This window comes from Pelodiscus sinensis, chromosome 7, assembly GCF_052426305.1.
Source record: "Pelodiscus sinensis isolate ZL-2025 chromosome 7, ASM5242630v1, whole genome shotgun sequence".
Taxonomy (NCBI): Eukaryota; Metazoa; Chordata; order Testudines; family Trionychidae; genus Pelodiscus; species Pelodiscus sinensis.
This window is the reverse complement of record NC_143058.1, coordinates 56,282,283-56,298,516: the sequence shown is the minus strand read 5'-3', so window position 1 is coordinate 56,298,516 and position 16,234 is coordinate 56,282,283. Positions and strand designations below refer to the sequence as shown.

At 44.5% G+C, this 16,234-nt stretch overlaps 1 protein-coding gene across 5 annotated transcripts in view; it reads right to left on the bottom strand.

Moving 5' to 3' along the window:
- The window catches only part of ABI2 (abl interactor 2), a 109,649-nt gene extending 93,649 nt beyond the window's left edge, over positions 1–16,000 (bottom strand). For 2 of the 5 annotated variants that reach the window (XR_012905253.2, XM_075933797.2), the window contains exon 1: positions 15,655–15,992. Coding sequence is in view for 4 of the 5 variants with exons in the window: in XM_075933797.2 (XP_075789912.1) it covers positions 15,655–15,771 (117 nt within the window). In the remaining variant the exon portion in view is untranslated. Of the gene's footprint in view, positions 1–15,654 lie in introns of all 5 variants that reach the window. The other 3 variants (XM_075933798.2, XM_075933800.2, XM_075933799.2) reach the window with 3 other exon arrangements.
- Between the last annotated feature and the right edge of the window lie 234 nt (positions 16,001–16,234).

Below are 16,234 nucleotides of genomic sequence, written 5' to 3'. Positions count from 1 at the left end.
GCAATAAAACTTGTTGCCAACTCTGTCCACACATCTACACAAGCAACACCATCACAGGACCTAACAACATAAGCCAAACATCAGAGGCTCTTACAACTGCACATTCTCTAATGTGCAAATGTCATCAAGTGTCAGCAGTGCCCCTCTGCCATGTTTATTGGCCAAACTGAATAGACTCTACAACAAAGGATTAATAGACACAAGTCAGATAGCAGAAATAGTAACATGCAAACCTGTAGGGGAACATTTTAACCTACCTGGGCACTCAAGGGATTTAAAAGTAGCCATTCTTCTACAAAAGAATTTCACAAGCCAGCTACAGAGAGAGAGTGCAGAATTGGCCATCATATGCATAATAATATATTCTGTTCCAGAAAAAAGTGTCCAAATTGGACAACCAGACCCCTGAAACCAGAAAAAAATTACCTAAAATACATTATATTGCCTATTACATATTCCACCCAACAGAGCATTATTTTGTTTAATAAGTTATAAAAAGTGCATTGGCAAAAGCTCTCATTCTAGTGAAAGGATAACATTTAGAGGTTTGGGATTGGTTGCTTTGAGTGATATACAAGTAAAAAGAATGACAAAACCTAATCTTCCTAAATTCTACTAGAACAGCATCAGCATAATTTAGCATTCAGACTACAGTTAGAACATAAGAACATAAGAACAGCCGTACTGGGTCAGACCAAAGGTCCATCTAGCCCAGTATCCTGTCTACTGACAGTGGCCAGCACCAGGTGCCCCAGAGAGGGTGGACCAAAGACAATGATCAAGCGATTTGTCTCCTGCCATCCCTCTCCAGCTTCTGACAAACAGAGGCCAAGGACACCATTTTATCCCCTGGCTAATAGCCTTTTATGGACCTAACCTCCATGAATTTATCCAGCTTCTCTTTAAACTCTATTATAGTCCTAGCCTTCACAGCCTCCTCTGGCAAGGAGTTCCACAGGTTGACAACACGCTGTGTGAAGAAGAACTTCCTTTTATTAGTTTTAAACCTGCTACCCATTAATTTCATTTGGTGTCCTCTAGTTCTTCTATTTAGGGAACTAATAAATAACTTTTCTTTATCAGCCCTCTCCACACCACTCATGATTTTATAGACCTCTATCATATCCCCCCTCAGTCTCCTCTTTTCTAAACTGAAAAGTCCCAGTCTCTTTAGCCTCTCCTCATATGGGACCCATTCCAAACCCCTAATCATTTTAGTTGCCCTTTTCTGAACCCTTTCCAAGGCCAAAATATCTTTTTTGAGGTGAGGAGACCACATCTGTACACAGTATTCAAGATGTGGGCGTACCATAGTTTTATAAAGGGGCAGTAAGATGTTCTGGGTCTTATTTTCTATCCCTTTCCTAATAATTCCTAGCATCCTATTTGCCTTTTTGACCGCAGCTGCACTCTGTGTGGAAGTTTTCAGAGAACTGTCCACGATAACTCCAAGATCTTCTTTCCTGATTTGTCGTAGCCAAATTAGCCCCCATCATACTGTACGTATAGTTGGGGTTATTTTTCCCAATGTGCATTACTTTACACTTATCCACATTACATTTCATTTGCCATTTTGTTGCCCAATCACTCAGTTTGGTGAGATCTTCTTGGAATCCCTCACAGTCTGCTTCTGTCTTGACTATCCTAAACAGTTTGGTATCATCTGCAAACTTTACTACCTCACTGCTTACCCCTTTCTCCAGATCATTTATGAATAAGTTGAAAAGGATTGGTCCCAGGACTGACCCTTGGGGTACACCACTAGTTACCCCTCTCCAATCTGAAAATTTACCATTTATTCCTACCCTTTGTTTCCTGTCTTTTAACCAGTTCGCAATCCAAGAAAGGACCTTCCCTCTTATCCCATGGCCATGTAATTTACACGGTGAAGAGCCTTTGGTGAGGGACCTTGTCAAAGGCTTTCTGAAAATCCAAGTATACTATATCTACTGGATCCCCCTTGTCCGCATGTTTGTTAACCCCTTCAAAGAACTCTAACAGATTAGTAAGACAGGATTTCCCTTTACAGAAACCATGTTGACTTTTGTCCAACAAATTATATTCTTCTACATGCTTCACAATTTTATTCTTTACTATTGTTTCGACTAATTTGCCCGGTACTGAAGTTAGACTTACCGGTCTGTAATTGCCAGGATCGCCTCTAGAGCCCTTTTTAAATATTGGTGTCACGTTGGCTACCTTCCAGTCATTAGGTACGGAAACCGATTTAAAGGATAGGTTACAAACCACAGATAATAGCTCAGCAATTTCCCATTTAAGTTCTTTTAGAACCCTTGGATGAATGCCATCCGGTCCCGGAGATTTGTTAACATTAAGTTTTTCTATTTGTTCCAAAACCTCCTCTAATGACACTTCAATCCGGGACAGTTCCTCAGATTCATCACCCGCAAAGGACGGTGCCGATTCAGGAATCTCCCCAACGTCCTCAGCCGTGAAGACTGAAGCAAAAAAATCATTTAGTTTCTCCGCAATGGCTTTATCGACCTTGATTGCTCCTTTTATAGCTCGATCATCTAGGGGACCCACGGGCTTTTTAGCAGGCTTCCTGCTTCTAATGTACTTAAAAAACATTTTGTTATTTCTTTTTGAGTTTTTGGCTAGCTGTCCCTCAAAATCGTTTTTTGCTTTTCTTATTACATGTTCACACTTGATTTGACAGTGTTTATGTTCCTTTCTATTTATCTCACTAGGATTGGACTTCCACTTCTTAAAAGATACCTTTTTGTCCCTCACTGCTTCTTTTACATGGTGGTTAAGCCACAGTGACTCTTTTTTAGATCTCTTGCTATGTTTTGTAATTTGGGGTATACATTTAAGTTGGGCCTCTATTATGGTGTCTTAAAAAGTTTCCATGCAGCTTTCAGGGATTTGGCTCTAGTCACTGTGCCTTTTAATTTCTGTTTAACTAACCTCCTCATTTTTGTGTAATTCCCCTTTTTGAAATTAAATGCCAGGGTGCTGGACTGCTGAGGTGTTCTTCCCACCACAGGAATGTTGAATGTTATTATATTATGGTCACTATTCCCAAGCGGTCCTGTAACGGTTATATCCTGGGCCTGATCCTGCACTCCACTCAGGACTAAATCGAGAATTGCCTCTCCCTTTGTGGGGAGATATATTTTATATCCCGGTATGATTGTGTCCCACAGATTTTCCTCATTCCACCAGGTTTCAGTGATGCCTATTATGTCAATCTCCTCATTTAATATGAGGTACTCTAGTTCACCTAGTTAAAATCAGACCTTAAAACACACCAGTTACAGATGTTCTCTCTTTCAATCATGATTTAATTTAACTTAATGGAGACCTAACGTTCTTCAATTAACTACATGCTCTTTGGTGAAGGTTTTGTGTTTTTCCCCACCACATACATTCACCACAATGGTGCACCACTTCCTGCACTGAAACCTAAACCACTAGCCACAGAGATTAATGATTGCAAATACATACAAAATGTGAGCAGCTGAATTCAGATTTTAAAACACTTGTGGTGCACATGTAACAGTGAACAAAGGTTGTTCATCAAGGGTGCCGACACAGCCACATTATTCAATGACTAAGTCATTAGGAAGTAGATGTACAGAAAAAGGTAGTTACCAGAATGCCACTCTCAAACAACAATAAAAATATGTATGCCTTTTCCAACAGTAACTAATACTATAAATAAATTCTGTTTTCCCATCTGTGCACGAGGTATTAATACAGATAACTCCCATTAACACAGAAAACAAATGGTTCATGCTATTTCTGCACATACTTACAGAAGGATCAATTTTACTCTTTTACAAATCATGTGAACCTATTAAATGTTTTGAATAAGTCTTTATAAAATATAGCACAGTTATACAAAAGGAAAGTACAGTGGTTAAGTGATAAAAGCATAGCCTTGTTTACCAGTTATATGGCTCACTGAGGGAAAAAAGGGCAAACCAGGCTGATAGAGATCATCATCACAACACCAATTCAAAATAACACTAACAATCTCTCCATAAACCTGGAACACAAGATAAATACGACATAATAGCAACCCACAACTAAGGTATGCTTGCGATGAATGAATACACACAATTGAATATTATTCCAAGTATTAAAAACAATTTAAAGAGCCATTTTTTAAGAAAAAAATCAATTGAAGACACATGCACATAGCGCTGGGTAAAGTAACAGTCCTTTTTAGATATTTACAATATACTTTAAAACTCTAAATACCTGTATCAGTCTAATTTTATTCCTAATCACCTAAGCTTGATTACTGATCCCCATTCCACAGGAACAACATACTTTAGTTATCCCATTACCCTGACATGGTGGCTAAACCCCTCAAATTTAATTTACAGTAGGGGGAGGGGAAGCTTTTGGGAGGGGTCACTGACCCAAAAACATCAGTTGGGGCCATAGACACATAAGAAGCACGCCTCATTGACCTGGCCCCAATTACCTCCTCTCAAGCTACAGCCCCATGAGGTAGAGAGAAGGTGCTCGAGGTTCAGGGCATATTCCCAGGACAGGATTACCTCTTCTGGGAGCCTGGGAAAAGTGGATTTTGTGGAGTATCCATAGGCTTTGGGGTCAGAAATGAAGGGTTCAGTATGCGGGAGGGGACTGTGGGGGAGCAGGCTAGGGGTAAGAGTGTGGGGTCTGGGCAGGGGGTAGGGGTCTGGGCTGGGGGCACAGAGTTTGAAATAGGAATATTAGATAGGGGGTAACAGAATAGTCAACTAACTGCATGAATCCTTAGCAGTTAGTTGACTATTCTATAATAGTGCCAGTGCAATCCGGCCCCACTCAGAGGGAGCCTCCTGCCGACCCGCACTGCTGCCTCTGTATCAGCAGTATCAGCAGGAAGGAGCCAGTCCATGAGAGGAGCCAGTTTAAAAACTAGCACCTTGCGCAGACTGGCTGCCTGCCACCCCGCGCAGACCGGCTGCCTGCCACCCCACTCTGCTGCCTCTGATACAGAGGCAGCAAAGGGGAGGGAATGCAAGTAGTCTACCAGATTAACTGATAAGCCTAGGCTCGTCGGTTAATCGACTAGTCGACTACTTGTTCACATCCCTAGTCTGGAAGGGACAGAGGGTGCAGGAGCATGCTGGAAGCACAGGACTGGGAGGGAGGGAGGGAGGGTGCAGGAGCAGGCTGGGGTGGAGGGTCTGGGTAGGAGGGGGTATGCAGGTACAGGAGTGAGGTAGGGATTTGGGAGCAGGTAGGGGATGGAAACACCTACTTGGCGCAGCACCAAAAAGGCAGATGGCTTTATAAGCTGCAGAGAAGAGAGCACAAACAGGGAGACACTTAGGCCAGGTCCACCCTTAAAATTTAGAATAACCTAACTATGTCACTCAGGGACGTGAAAAATTCTTACTGGCATGCTTCAATTTAAGACAACTTAATTCCAGTGTAGACACGGCTAAGTAAATGGGAGAATTCTTCCATCAATCTAGCTGCCACTGTTCAGGGAGGAGGGAAGTACCTACACTTACAATGCTCATAATGTAGACATAGCCTAAGGAAAATTATGAGAATTTCTCACTTTCCAGCAGATAGCTTTGAACCTGAAGAGAAAACGGCTGTAAAAAGTCATTTAAAAATGTAATCGTGTAGCCGCTAAAAATCCTAGTGATTACATGCGCTGTGGGCTCTGTAGTGTAGCTCGCAGCTAAGTCATTAACCCCTGCTGGCCCCACTCCCTGGGAGGCTTCACTGCATGCTCTGCACTGTAGAGCTCTGCACTAAAACTTATACTGAAGAGCCTGCTTTACCAGCCCCACTCCAGAGGAGTCAACACGTAACCGTAACAGAAACGGATAAGCTGAAGTTTATCCATTAGCCATTTAAACAGTTACACTTTGACATCCCTTAAAAAAGAGAGAGAAATATGTCAAACAAATTCTTGCTTTATTTCAATGAAATAGTGGCTACATACAACATTATGTTCAGTTTACATAGATATTTGGTATTCAAAGATATTCAAAAAGTAAGTAGATACCATAAATGGAGAGAGTACTCAGACCTTCCCTTAGGCGGTTATTTAAATTACATGTTTTTTGTGGAATGCTACAGTAGGCTTTATAGTAAAACCTGCATGTGGATTAGGAAAACAACAGGCTGAAAGTCTATCTATTTTAGGTAGCTATGTCCACACATCCATCAGATTTGCTTTGCCAGTTCCCTAATTTTGTTAAAGTGCTTTAATTTATCAGCATCTTTCTGCATTCCTGGAATATTCCTGCCTGAAACTTATCAACGCCTCTTTTATATTTGCAGAACAAATCTCCCATGCACAGTTGTAAGATCCATGTTTAAAGATTAATTCAGTAGAAACTAGTTTAAAAGGGAAACAAAATTTAAAAGAAGTCAGGTTAAAAATAATTTTTAAAAACAAATTTACTTACAAACATGACTTGAATATTAAAACCATAGATGTTTAATAAACCTATTTAAATTAAATAATTTGTGCTGTTTACACATTTCTGTCAGAAATGAAAATAGGATGATCTGGCTAGTGTCAGTTTCTCACCTACTAACACAAGCTACAGTAAGATGTAGTAGTGGGTACAGTCAGAAGAAGAATTTGAACAGAATGTCTGGGTTGCAAATACTGCAGTAGAGTGTTTACTGAATATAATTCATGCAGTATAACCTCCTGTTTATGGTGCGTTTTAACGTAGGATTGCTAAAAAGCTTGAAAATTCCACCCATGAGCAGGAAACTGTTCTCAACACAAAAACCTAGAAGGCTATTAATTATTGCTGCACCTTTCTCTTTTCTTTTTAAATGAAAGCTACATTTATTACCTCTTACACTTGTGGGAAAATATCTTCCAACTATAAAGAAAGTTGAGGAGTACAGTCTTGAGGAGTCTATAGATAGCTCCAATGTTTCAGCCCTGATTCAGTTTGGGCAAGAAACAGTTGAGAGAAGTTAACAGTGGTCAGTTTCAATACTGCTATTCAGAACCCTCTGAGCAGAGCTAAAACTGTCAAGAATCATGTTGGTTTCTCAGTCCTACTGTTTAGCGAAGCTACCTGCACCAAAGGAGAGCAGGCACAGAAGTTATTTACAAGGGCTTTGAAAAGTAGTGGCTCTAGTCTAGAGGAAAGAGAGTAGCAGAGAACTACTAGCCATTCCTCACAATAGCCAGAAGACTAGAGAAGCCAGTACAATACTAGAAACCCACACCCCTCATAGCAGCCTGGGGAAGCAGGGAGCAGCAACTAGAGATGAGTGGAGCACCACATTCATCAAAGGCTAAGAATGACAATGCCTTTCAGAAGGGTCTAGGCCAGAAAGAGCAGTTGGTAGAAAACCAAGCACCTCTCCCAGAAACTGGATATAGCTCACTGACTTTTCACTTGAGCACAGACCTCAATAGCATGAGCGCCACTCAAAATTTTATAACTGCTTGTGAGAAGTAGGTTTAATCCTCTAGCCAGCATGTACCCGGCAATTTTTCCAAATCACTTTCAAAACTTGCCAAAAGATTTGAGTGCTTGTAAAAGTTTTGGAAGCTATATACATTACATGAAATGAGAGGCTTCCTAAAGAGAAAAAGAGAATGATTACTGAGTAAACCAAAAAAGGTCTGAATAGAGTATAATAGTTGATTATTCTCACAGAGATCTGTAGAGCAGTCACCAAAAGATGGACAAGCCAAGCTAATGCTAGGATTTACTTTAGCACAGTAGTAGAAATAAGTGTGATTAGAAAAAAAGTGCAATTGTATGTGTAGCATTTCTTGGAACTGCAAAGAAAGTTCTAGATCACAAAAGTTATAAAATTGCAGCTTATTGATCAATCTAAGCATTCTTTGCTATTTATAAGAGACCCACACAAAAATAATGTAGTATGCAAACATTTTTTTATTGAAAATGGAATAGCATGTGAACAGATAATAGAGGCAGCAACATGGGAGAGAGGGAGGAGGGATCCAATACATGAGGGGAGCCAGTTTTTAAGATGGCTCCCACCTGCTCCCCCACCCTGATGCTGCTGCCTCTGTGTCAAAGGCAGCAGCACAGGGGCAGGCAGCAGTGCTCGGCGGGGGGGCACAGAGCCTACTTAAAAGCCAGCTTCTCCCAAGCACCAGCTCTTGCCTGCTCCCCCCCACCATGCTCCTGCCTCTGATACAGAGGCAGCAGCAGCATGGGGGATTGCGGGCTTGTATGTAATCATGAATGTTAACCAATGAGTTCAGGCTAATTAGTTAACCGTTTAAACATGTATACCAAAACATCCCTATCTCTGATTAGCAAAATGTAATAGCTCTTATAAAAAGTCTTGTGAACAATGTTTTTTGAAATGTGCATGTTCATGTTGTTTCTTTTTTGAAAGAAAGGAAGAGATCAATACTGTGTGCTTTCCTAAACTTACTTTTATTAGAGGAATGAGTCTTATCTGGGGAGCAATGTTTATTTTTATTCAATTTCTGTATAAGACTGTGTAACCCACACACCTAATGTGGTTACCATGCAGCAGCACCTAGACTACAGCAGCAGTTAAGACCAAGAGACCTCTACAGCAGGGACTGGGAGCCAGCTGGCTTCTAGCTCAGAGGGCAGGGCTCCTATACTCAGTCCAGGGTTCAACTCTCCCTGGTGGTGGTTACAACTGCATGCTTTGAGATCTATGTCTATGAATATAAGGTTAAAAACTGATGTATTGCTCTAGGTAACCTTATCCCTATTTTGGCCTGAAGTCAGATTATTAAAAATGTTTGAATTATTTTAGTGTGGTCTGGACATTTAGGTTTTCCATTAACATGTATCAATTTATCTTCCTATTCATCAGAGTTAATGTCTGCTGAAAAGCATGTTAACATATTAGTTGATTGGCTAGTGTACTCAGTGGGAGAATTTAAAAGGAGCAAACATTTTTCAAGCACTATAAATGAAGAAAGCTTGTTTCAGCCAAAACACTAGTCTTTCACATTTTTCTCCTCTTATTTTTGTGATTAAATTAAATTACTTACTACAAATTTGATGTTTTATCTGATTATTTGCTATCACAAGATTTTAGGATGTAGGACCAGTGCCTAGAAGGAAAAGTTGGTTACCTGTTTACCTATTTTTTTGTTTTAAATGGTGCTGAAGTAACTGATCATTCATAAAGTATGACTGATTAGCCAAATTTCTGTATTTGAAGTTAAACACTCCCAAAGTTGTAAAATCTGAATTTCTAGTTCTGTGGTTACCAACTGGTAGATCGCGATCTACCGGTCGATCTCAGGGGCTCTAAGAGTCGCTCTTGAGCCCTCTCTGAACTGCGCACTTGCAGCGGCACCTAGACTACATGCAGCCTGTCGTACCTGCAGAGTACATTTAAATTTGATTTCCTCATTGGAGGAGCAGCTATTCACTGAGCAACAACACAGGTGAGTAGCTGCGCAGAATGGTGGGAGCTGGAAGGTCAGGAGGGCTGAAACACCCCAGCCAGCTGCCCCGCGCTCCACCTAATCGGGTGGCTTCTCCTCTGCACCTGCCCACGTGGAGTGTGGGGCACCCTGGCTGAGCGCCATGGCCAGCTGGCCAGGCAGCCACTTCTCTTCGCTCCAGCCCAGCTGCCCCTGCGCTCAGCCCGAGAAGCTTGCTCCAGCACAGCTAGAACTAGGCGCAGCCTCCCTGGGCTGAGCGCAGGGCAGCAGGACTGGAGCGAAGAGAAGCCGCTTCTCTTCGCTCCAGCCCAGCTGCCTGTGCTCAGCCCGGAGGGAGCGCAGGACGGAGGCTTCCCTCCGTGGCTGGTATAGGGAACTCCCTGCCCCCGACCTTGTTCCCTCTTCCAATCCCCAAAACTGTCCCCCGCCCTCCTGCCCCCCTGTTCCCTCTCCCTTGCCCCCCTGTGACGGCGCGTTGGGGGTTCCCCGTCTCCTGCACCCCAAAATGGCACAAACAGACTGCACCAGACAGTGGAATTGAGGGTGGTTTATTGCTCCTCCAGCACAGCGCAGCACAGATGTAATCTGGTTACAGGAACTGGGGGCTAAGAGGTCTCAATGCCCCCCATGAGATAGGGGAGTCCCAGCCCCCTCCCCAGCTCCTTCTTCTCTGCCTTCCAGCCAGCAACTCCCTAACTAACTTCCAGCCCTGCCCCCCAGTCAGGGCAGCATTCCACCTTCCTTTGTTCCTCTCCATGGGGGGTGTCTGGCCACTGGTTCAACAAGTTTGGCATTACCTTGGCCTAGTGAGGTTTTCCCTGCTGGGTCTTGCTCCAGACAGCAGGGGTCACCCCAGCCCAGCAAGTACCCCCACTACGTCACACCCCCCCAGCCCCGCTGCAGAAACCTGCCCTCCCGGCACCCTGCCCCCCCTGCAGAAACCAGTTCCCTCTGACACCCTGTCCCCTACCGCAGAAACCTGTCCCCCTGCCTTCCCCACTACAGAAAACTGTCCCCCTACTCCCCTCTGCAGAAATCTGCCCCTCCCTTCCAGCAGCCTGTCCCCTGCTGCAGAAATCTGTCCTGGCACCCTGCCCCCTCTCCCCTGCCCCCACTGGCACCCTGTTCCCTGCCCCAGAACCCACTAGCACCCCTCCCCAGTACTGTGTCCCCTGCTCCCAAATGACTTTTCTATAGGTCAGTGACCCCTGACTCAAGGCAGGTTCCCTGCCATTCTCATAAATAAAGACAATGCAGAACATTTTTGTGTTTAACATAGTATTCTATTTAAAAATGAAGCCTGGCCAACAAACCCCCAATGGGGTCAAGCCCCCATCTGGCCACAACCACTCCTGCATTCCCCCTTCCCCAGACCCTAGATCTGAGCCTATCAAACACTGGAACCCCCTGCCCTGAGCCCCTCACATACCCCAAGCCAAATTCCTGCACCCTCACATCCACAAGCCTGTGGCTTGCTTAGTACCTCAACACTGACCGGCCTGGAGCTCCCTCCCTGAGCCAGTGTCCCCTTCTCCACCTCCTCCTGCATCCAGATTTCCTCCCAGAGCTTGCACCTCTCACCCTTTCCCACACCCAAATCCCTCACTCCCACCCCAGAGACTACACATCCTGTCTCAACCCAGCAAGAGTCCAGCTAGACTGCAGGAGTTTTTCAGGATTCTGGAGATAGCGCAGAAAAACTCTTCTGCATCCAGGGTTGCGTTTTGTTCATCCGCTTTTTTAGTGGAAGAGCAAACATGCTCTTTCGGTCACCCCTATATTTCTCTTTCCACAAGTAATAAAGGGGCTTCCAAAAGAAGGGTTTTTTTTCCTGACATTTGGTCCAGTCTGGACAGGCCAAATGTTGGAAAAACCTCTTCCTACAGAAGAATTTTTTTTTAAAGCAGCAGTATAAGGATTGGGGATAGCAAGTGATGGAAAGGAGGAGAATAGAGAGGGTGGGGCTTCAAGGAAAGAGTGAGGTTGTAAATCTTGGCTTGGTCTGTCATTTAAAAAGTGATCTTGGGTGTAAAAAGGTTGAAGACCACTGATCTAGCTTCATAAGAAACATATTACATTACAGCAATTCCCCCAGGTACCAATTTCCATGCAGAGATCTCAATGATGCCCAAATATTTTTGAAGTACCTTTGAAGTTGCTATGAAAAATAAATGTATGTTAACCATATATTTCAAATTCTCTATTAAGTTCTATTAGCAGATTAATCTCATCAGACATCTCACAATGAGCTACACATCTGCCCATTTTATAACAATTTCTCTACCTCAGGATAAAGCCTCAGACAATGAAAAACACCAACTAATATACAAAACTGCTGCCAAACATGTGGATGTGAGCATATCAATTTCATGCTCCAATCACTATACTGGCTGCTCATCCAATATTAGACCAAATTCAAATCTTATTTGGGCCTACCCCTAAGATAAGGGTCTCCATAACAAAGACCTCCTGAATCTGCAGCAAACACAAAGGCTGTGTCTACACTGGGCCACTTATTCCGGAAAATCAGCCGCTTTTCCGGAATAAGCTGCGAGCTGTTTACACTGGCCCTTGAATTTCCGGAAAAGCAATGATGCTCTACTGTACAAAATCAGCCACTATTCCGGAAAAACTATTCTGCTCCCGCTCGGGCATAAGTCCTTATTCCGGAACACTGTTCCGGAAAAGAGCCAGTGTAGACAGCCCAGTAGTCTTTTCCGGAAAAAAGCCCCGATCGCGAAAATGGCAATCGGGGCTCTTTTCCTGAAAAGCGCGTCTACATTGGCCACAGACGCTTTTCTGGAAAAGCAGCCTGCCAATGTAGACGCTCCTTTTCCGGAAAAACTGAAAACGGAATAATATTCCGTTTTAAGCATTTCTGGAAATTCATGTCAGTGTAGACACAGCCATAATGAAATTCTAGAACAGTGATGCTCAATCAGGGATACATACACATCTTCCAGGGGATACTTCAACTCATTTAGATATTTGCCTGGTTTTACAACAAACAAAACTTAAAAAACAACAATGGTCCTGTACCAGCCTACTTAAAATGCACTAGCAAAATCACTACAAACTAAATTTCATACAATAACTTATTTATACTGGTCTACACCGAAATGTAAGTACAATACTTATATACAAACTGATTTATGTTATAATTAGATGGTAAAAATGAGAAAGCAAGCAATTTTTTATTAATAGTTTGCAGTGACATTTATTTTTGTAAGCAAATAGTTTCTAAGTGATGTGAATCTGGAGTACACAAGACAAATCAGATTTGAGAAAGCAGTTTGGAAATGTTGAGAATCACTGTTCTAGAAAACTACAGCAGAACGAGTAAAAGACAGGGATGCAAGAATGTAACCAGTTTCTGGTTAGCTGATGCTTATGAGTTCCAGTTACCTATTAAACTGCCACAGCGTCAGTGGAGAGGCCAGCGAGTTAAAAAAATACCAGCATTTAACAGTGTAATCAAATAAATTGTAATCAGTTACACGGTTAGCATTTTTAACCCTTTTTACATCCCTAGTATACACTGAAAATAGGACTTCTTGGAGGCTTGGTTCTCCGCAATAGCTGAAAATGTCCACAACCCTGACCAGCTACCACACAAACTGCAAGACTAACATTTTTATATGACTTGGAAAAGGATAAAGCATAAAGAATAATGCTAGTCCCCTCTATTTGGTCCTGAAAAGAAGAAATGCAAATTTAGCTCTAAGTGTGGACTGCTTGTGTGAATTTATGTAATTTTGTAAGAAACCACGTGATAAGCATGGTACAGATCAGTAACAACAAAAAAAAGATTCAGAAGCCTACAGCCCTGCAAATCTGCAGAAATCTGAGGGTATCCACATCTGCAGATGTGAAGGAGGGTATCTACGGCTCCTTTTTACAGATACTGATTCAAATCTTGTATCTAGAATCCTGCAAATGCTGCTTTATATCTGTGCATATCCATATCTGCAAATGCAGCTATCCACAGATCATTTCTGAAGATGTGGATACCTATCCTGTATCCATGCAGGGCTCTACAGAAGTCCTTTAACCAGGTTGATCATATCAGTAGTTTATTTATGGAAGACTACATTTTGTGAGAACAATACCCAGATAAATTCTCAAAAATAAGGGATACACCTTTCCCAGGAGAACAATACAAAGGAAATATTGATATTGTTGAGATCTTCTGATATGCACAACTAGGTCCTGGTCCATGATGAGGGCTCCTAGGTACTATATGGCAATACAAATAATAAAATTGATACAATCACCTTGTATTTATAGTAGGGATGTAAAAGTATACACGTGTAAACAGTTAACCAAAGAGCCTGATACAGAGACAGTGGCAGGGAATAAAATGGGGTGGCAGGCAGCTACCCCAGGAAACTCCTCCCCCTCATGTAAACATGTAACCACTGAAATTTCCAGCAGTTACACATTTACCTTAATCCATACATTTTAACATCCCTAATTTATAGGGACAGGAAATAGTCAAGAAGGGCATGGGATGTAAAATCCAATTTAATTAGTTAACTGCTTAAACATTACATTTAACTGGTTAACTGATTAAATGGAGGATGGGTGGGCTGGAAGGACCCCCGCACTATGGGTATAAGGGCTGCTCCAGCCTAGCTGCTCCAGCAGCCTCATGGGGCGGGGCGGGGAGGTGGAAGTGGAAGCAGGTAAGGGAATGGCTGCCGAATCATGTGGGCTGAGAGCTGGAAGGCCTCCCTCCCCCCCCTACTGTTGCATCCTCCCCAACTCTCCATCTACAAGCCCCTATAGGCTGGGAACTGGCAGCCTCCCCCATCCCGCTCTGTGCGGACCATGGCTCCGGGAGTAACGGTTAATCATTACATGGTAAGCATCACCCATTAAAGGTGATGCTTACTGGATAACTAGTTACCCATTCACATCCCAAGCATACACAGAGGACAATAACTTCAATTACATCTCCCCACTTTCTCAGCCTTTAAGACTTTTCCCCTTCAGTCAAAAGACAGTCAGCTTCACAATACAGATTTGTAAAAGGTACATGTGCATTTAAACATTCCTATTATCAAAATATGGTTGTGATTAAATAATTTGTAAAAAAGGGGAAACAATAATCATATACCAGTATTAAATAGTTCATTTTGTAACAAGGTATGTATTTAGCTGTGTCAGCACACTAATTGAAATGTTTTATTGTAAATGACCTAACATATCAATAAATAAAATTATTTTCCTACAAGAAGTTGGTCATTCTATGATGTGATGTGAAATAAAACAGTTTAAACTCTTCTATAATGACATAACTATTCTTTCAACACTGATTGAAAGAATAGTTATAATGTCACTATAGAATGTCAGCATTCCCATTCCTCACCCCTACCACGAACTGATCACAGCTATTAATCTTACCTAACATTCTGAAATAAACACACACAAATTGTTTCCATATGGGGGCACGGGAGTCCCATGCACTCCTTTTAATTACTGTAAGGCATTATGGTAATTAGAGTTCTGCAAAATTCTCAACAGATGACAGTCGGCTGTTGATTCCACTTCCCCTTCCCACCTCCTTCAAGGCCATATCTCGTATTTTACTGCTACTCCTCACCCCCCAATAATGATCTCATTCTGATGGCCCCCTGCCATGCTCCACAACTGTCCCTAGCCAGCACCAGTACTAGTCTCCTTCCTTCCCACATTCAGCCCGTGTTGCTCCCCACCCATGTCTACAACAAGCCTGTCATCCCATCTCCCTCATCTCTGCCTCTGAAGTTGCTGCCGATCTAACTGAGCGCATCTCGCGTCTTTCTTCCCTCATGATTCTGAAACTCGTTACATCTGCTCCACCCAGCTCGCCTGCGCGGTCCCTTCCCTGCCCCATCACCCCAGCGCGGATCACCCGGCCGGCCACACCGGCCGGGCCGCGGGGGTCGCTCCCCTTGCGCAGGCAGAGTCACTGCTACATGCAGGCGTCAGCCCCTCTCCCCCGGGCCCTGCTCCCCCCGCGACCACCGAGCCAGGCGGGAGAAGCGCCGGGCACCCCGCGGGCAGCGAGCGGCTGGAGACGGCGCCACCCCCGAAGAGTGACCCCAGCGCGGCGCCCGCAGGCAGGGAGCCGGCGAGGGGTGGTCGCGGGACCCCCGCCCCTCGGGCCGCGGGCAGGGAGCCGGCGAGGGGTGGTCGCGGGACCCCCGCCCCTCAGGCCGCGGGCAGGGAGCCGGCGAGGGGTGGTCGCGGGACCCCCGCCCTCAGGCCGCAGCCCGCACCTGGATGTAGTTGCTCTCGCAGTACTCGGCCACGCGCTCCAGGTTGGTGTAGCTGTCGAACAGGGCCCGGCGCCCGCCCGGGATTTCCTCCTCCAGCAGCATCTGCAGCTCCGCCATCTTCACATCCTCGCCCCCCAGAGCCGGCCGGGGGCCCAGGGAGAAACACCCACCGCGGCGCAACCACCGGGCGCCCACCGCGCAGGCGCAGCACCCGGCCCCCTCCCCCACGCATACACACTTCCGGTTCGCCCCGGCTGCGGGGTGGTTAGCCCAGTGGGAGCGGGCGGCACAGGGAGGACATAACGGTCCGCGTGGGGCCTGAGCAACGGCCGATGGGACGAAGCAGGGGGAGGGGAAGCAGACACCAAGGACATCCCCCCGCCCTCACTCGCGCCCCCTGCGCTGCCAAGCCTAAGTCTCTAGGCGCGCTCCCGTCGCTGCTGTGCGCGCGCACAGCGAGTGGCTAGGTGGGCAACCGTAGCGCCGTCCCGCCACCCTTCTTCCAGAGGCTGGGTTGGAAATCTGACCCTGACGTTCAGTAAGTTTCCAGCCCCTTCGCTCTCTGTGTCTCCTGAGTTTC